Source organism: Aptenodytes forsteri, unplaced genomic scaffold (assembly GCF_000699145.1).
Source record: "Aptenodytes forsteri isolate BGI_AS27 unplaced genomic scaffold, ASM69914v1 Scaffold66, whole genome shotgun sequence".
In the NCBI taxonomy this organism is placed as follows: Eukaryota; Metazoa; Chordata; class Aves; order Sphenisciformes; family Spheniscidae; genus Aptenodytes; species Aptenodytes forsteri.
In genome coordinates, this window is record NW_008795131.1 from 466,365 (window position 1) to 468,123 (window position 1,759).

The window sequence follows — 1,759 nt, forward strand, 5'->3', positions numbered from 1 at the left end:
CCCCGCCAGCCCCGGCACCCCGACACCACGCACGGGATGCAGGCAGGGCCGGCTGCCCCCGGAAAGCTGGCAGGGCAATGCCAGCGGTGGGGCGATGCCAGCTGTGGGGCGATGCCAGCTGTGGGCTCCCCGGAAAGGGCTGGGTGCCCGGCCCCGGCCGGGAGCAGCTTATCTTGGCAGGTACCTGGTGACTCCTGCAGAAACACCCACTGCAAACAGACCGGGCACGTGGCAGGGCTGGATGCGGCTGTGCCCCGCGGGGGTCACACCCCACAAACCAGCACGGGGCTGGTTTTCCTGGGTGTCGCTTGGCCCCCCAGCACAGGGGTGGTGGCTGCAGGGGACATCACTGCGCCGTGCCCGGGCATCCCAGGCCAGCGTGTGCCAGGCAGCACTGCTGGCTCCGTCACGCTGTTTCGCATCCACTTGGCAGCCCCGGTCGAGGCCGCGCCGGTGCCTGCCAAGGGCGCGCGGTGATTAGACGTGCAGGGGCTGTGTGCGGGCAGGGCAACCTCGTGGCCTCGTCCAGAGCCACCTCAGGGACACCAGAGCCCTGGGGTCGCTGCGTGTCCCTGCTGTGTGTCCCTGTGGGCAGCACCCATGGCCTCCCACCCCAATGTCCATCAGGGGTGGCGTGTGGGGTGCCACCCTCGTCTGTCCCCGGGCACGGTGTTGTGAGGGCCAGGGGTGATGGTGGCTCCTGGCCAGCCGTGTCATGGGCCACGCTGCCTGTTCGGCTCCAGCCCCGTCCCTCCACCCCACGCTGCCCCTCCGCAGCTCAGGGCTGAGCAGGGCCATTCCCACCTCGGGGACGGCTCTCGGGGGGGGAGCACCCTGTCCTGGGGGCCCAGTGGGAGGGGGACCCCTCCGGGGCGGCTGCCTGTTACCCCCCGTCCTGCTTCACCGCGGTGGTTTGTGGGGCTGTTTCCTGCGAAGCGGGAGACCTGGGGCCATGCGTCTGGGCTGCACATCTAGCTGTTGCCCCCCCACCGCCCACCGCACTCCCCGAGGGCCATGGCTCCCCGAGGGCCGCAGCTGGATTTGGTGCGGGGTGAGCACTCAGCAGCAGAGGGGCAGCGCCGACGTCCTGGGGTGGGATGGCGGGGACCCCATGGGACATCGTGGCTGTGTCACCAGTGACACACTGTTCCCCAGCCCCGGGTGATCCTGACCCTGCTCTGTGTCTTGCAGCGAAGGCGTCTTCAAGTGTCCGGAGGACCAGCTGCCCCTGGACTATGCCAAGGTGAGCCCAGCATGTGGCTGGGGTACCCCGCTCCGAGGGAACGTCCCCGTCACCTGTGCCCCCCACCAAGGGGCCAGCCCCGGGCTCCGCACACTCGCCTGGCACAGCCGCGCCAGCCTGGCACAGCCGCCCGTGCGGAAGCAAGAGCCCTTTGTGCCGCGGGGCCAGGGAACGGAAACCCACTCTTGACAAAGGGCGCTTGTTCGTGTGCTGGCGGGGGGGATCCGGCCCCGGGCAGCATGCCTGCGGCTCCCAGCCAGGCTGGGGGGGGTCCGTGTGCCCCCGCAGCCCGGTGCGGGATGCTGATGTGCCGGTGCTGCCTCCCCAGATCTACCCCGACCCGGAGCTGGAGGCGCAGGTGCTGAGCCTGGCCATCCGCTGCATCCACAGCGAGGAGGGCTGCCGCTGGAGCGGGCTCATCAAGCACCTCCAGGTAGGGTCCAGCAGGACGGGGGGGCCAAGGCTGCACCCCACGGCCCCCCCCTCACTGTCTCTGTCCCCCCCCCAGGCCCATCT

General features: G+C 70.6%; 1 protein-coding gene across 1 annotated transcript in view; it reads left to right on the forward strand.

The window, feature by feature from the left end:
• The window catches only part of TRAF4 (TNF receptor associated factor 4), a 5,945-nt gene that overhangs the window by 2,056 nt on the left and 2,130 nt on the right, over positions 1-1,759 (forward strand). Inside the window, exons 2-3 of the mRNA XM_009278310.1 lie at positions 1,192-1,243; positions 1,572-1,676. Coding sequence (XP_009276585.1) covers positions 1,192-1,243; positions 1,572-1,676 — 157 coding nt within the window. The remainder of the gene's footprint in view (positions 1-1,191; positions 1,244-1,571; positions 1,677-1,759) is intronic.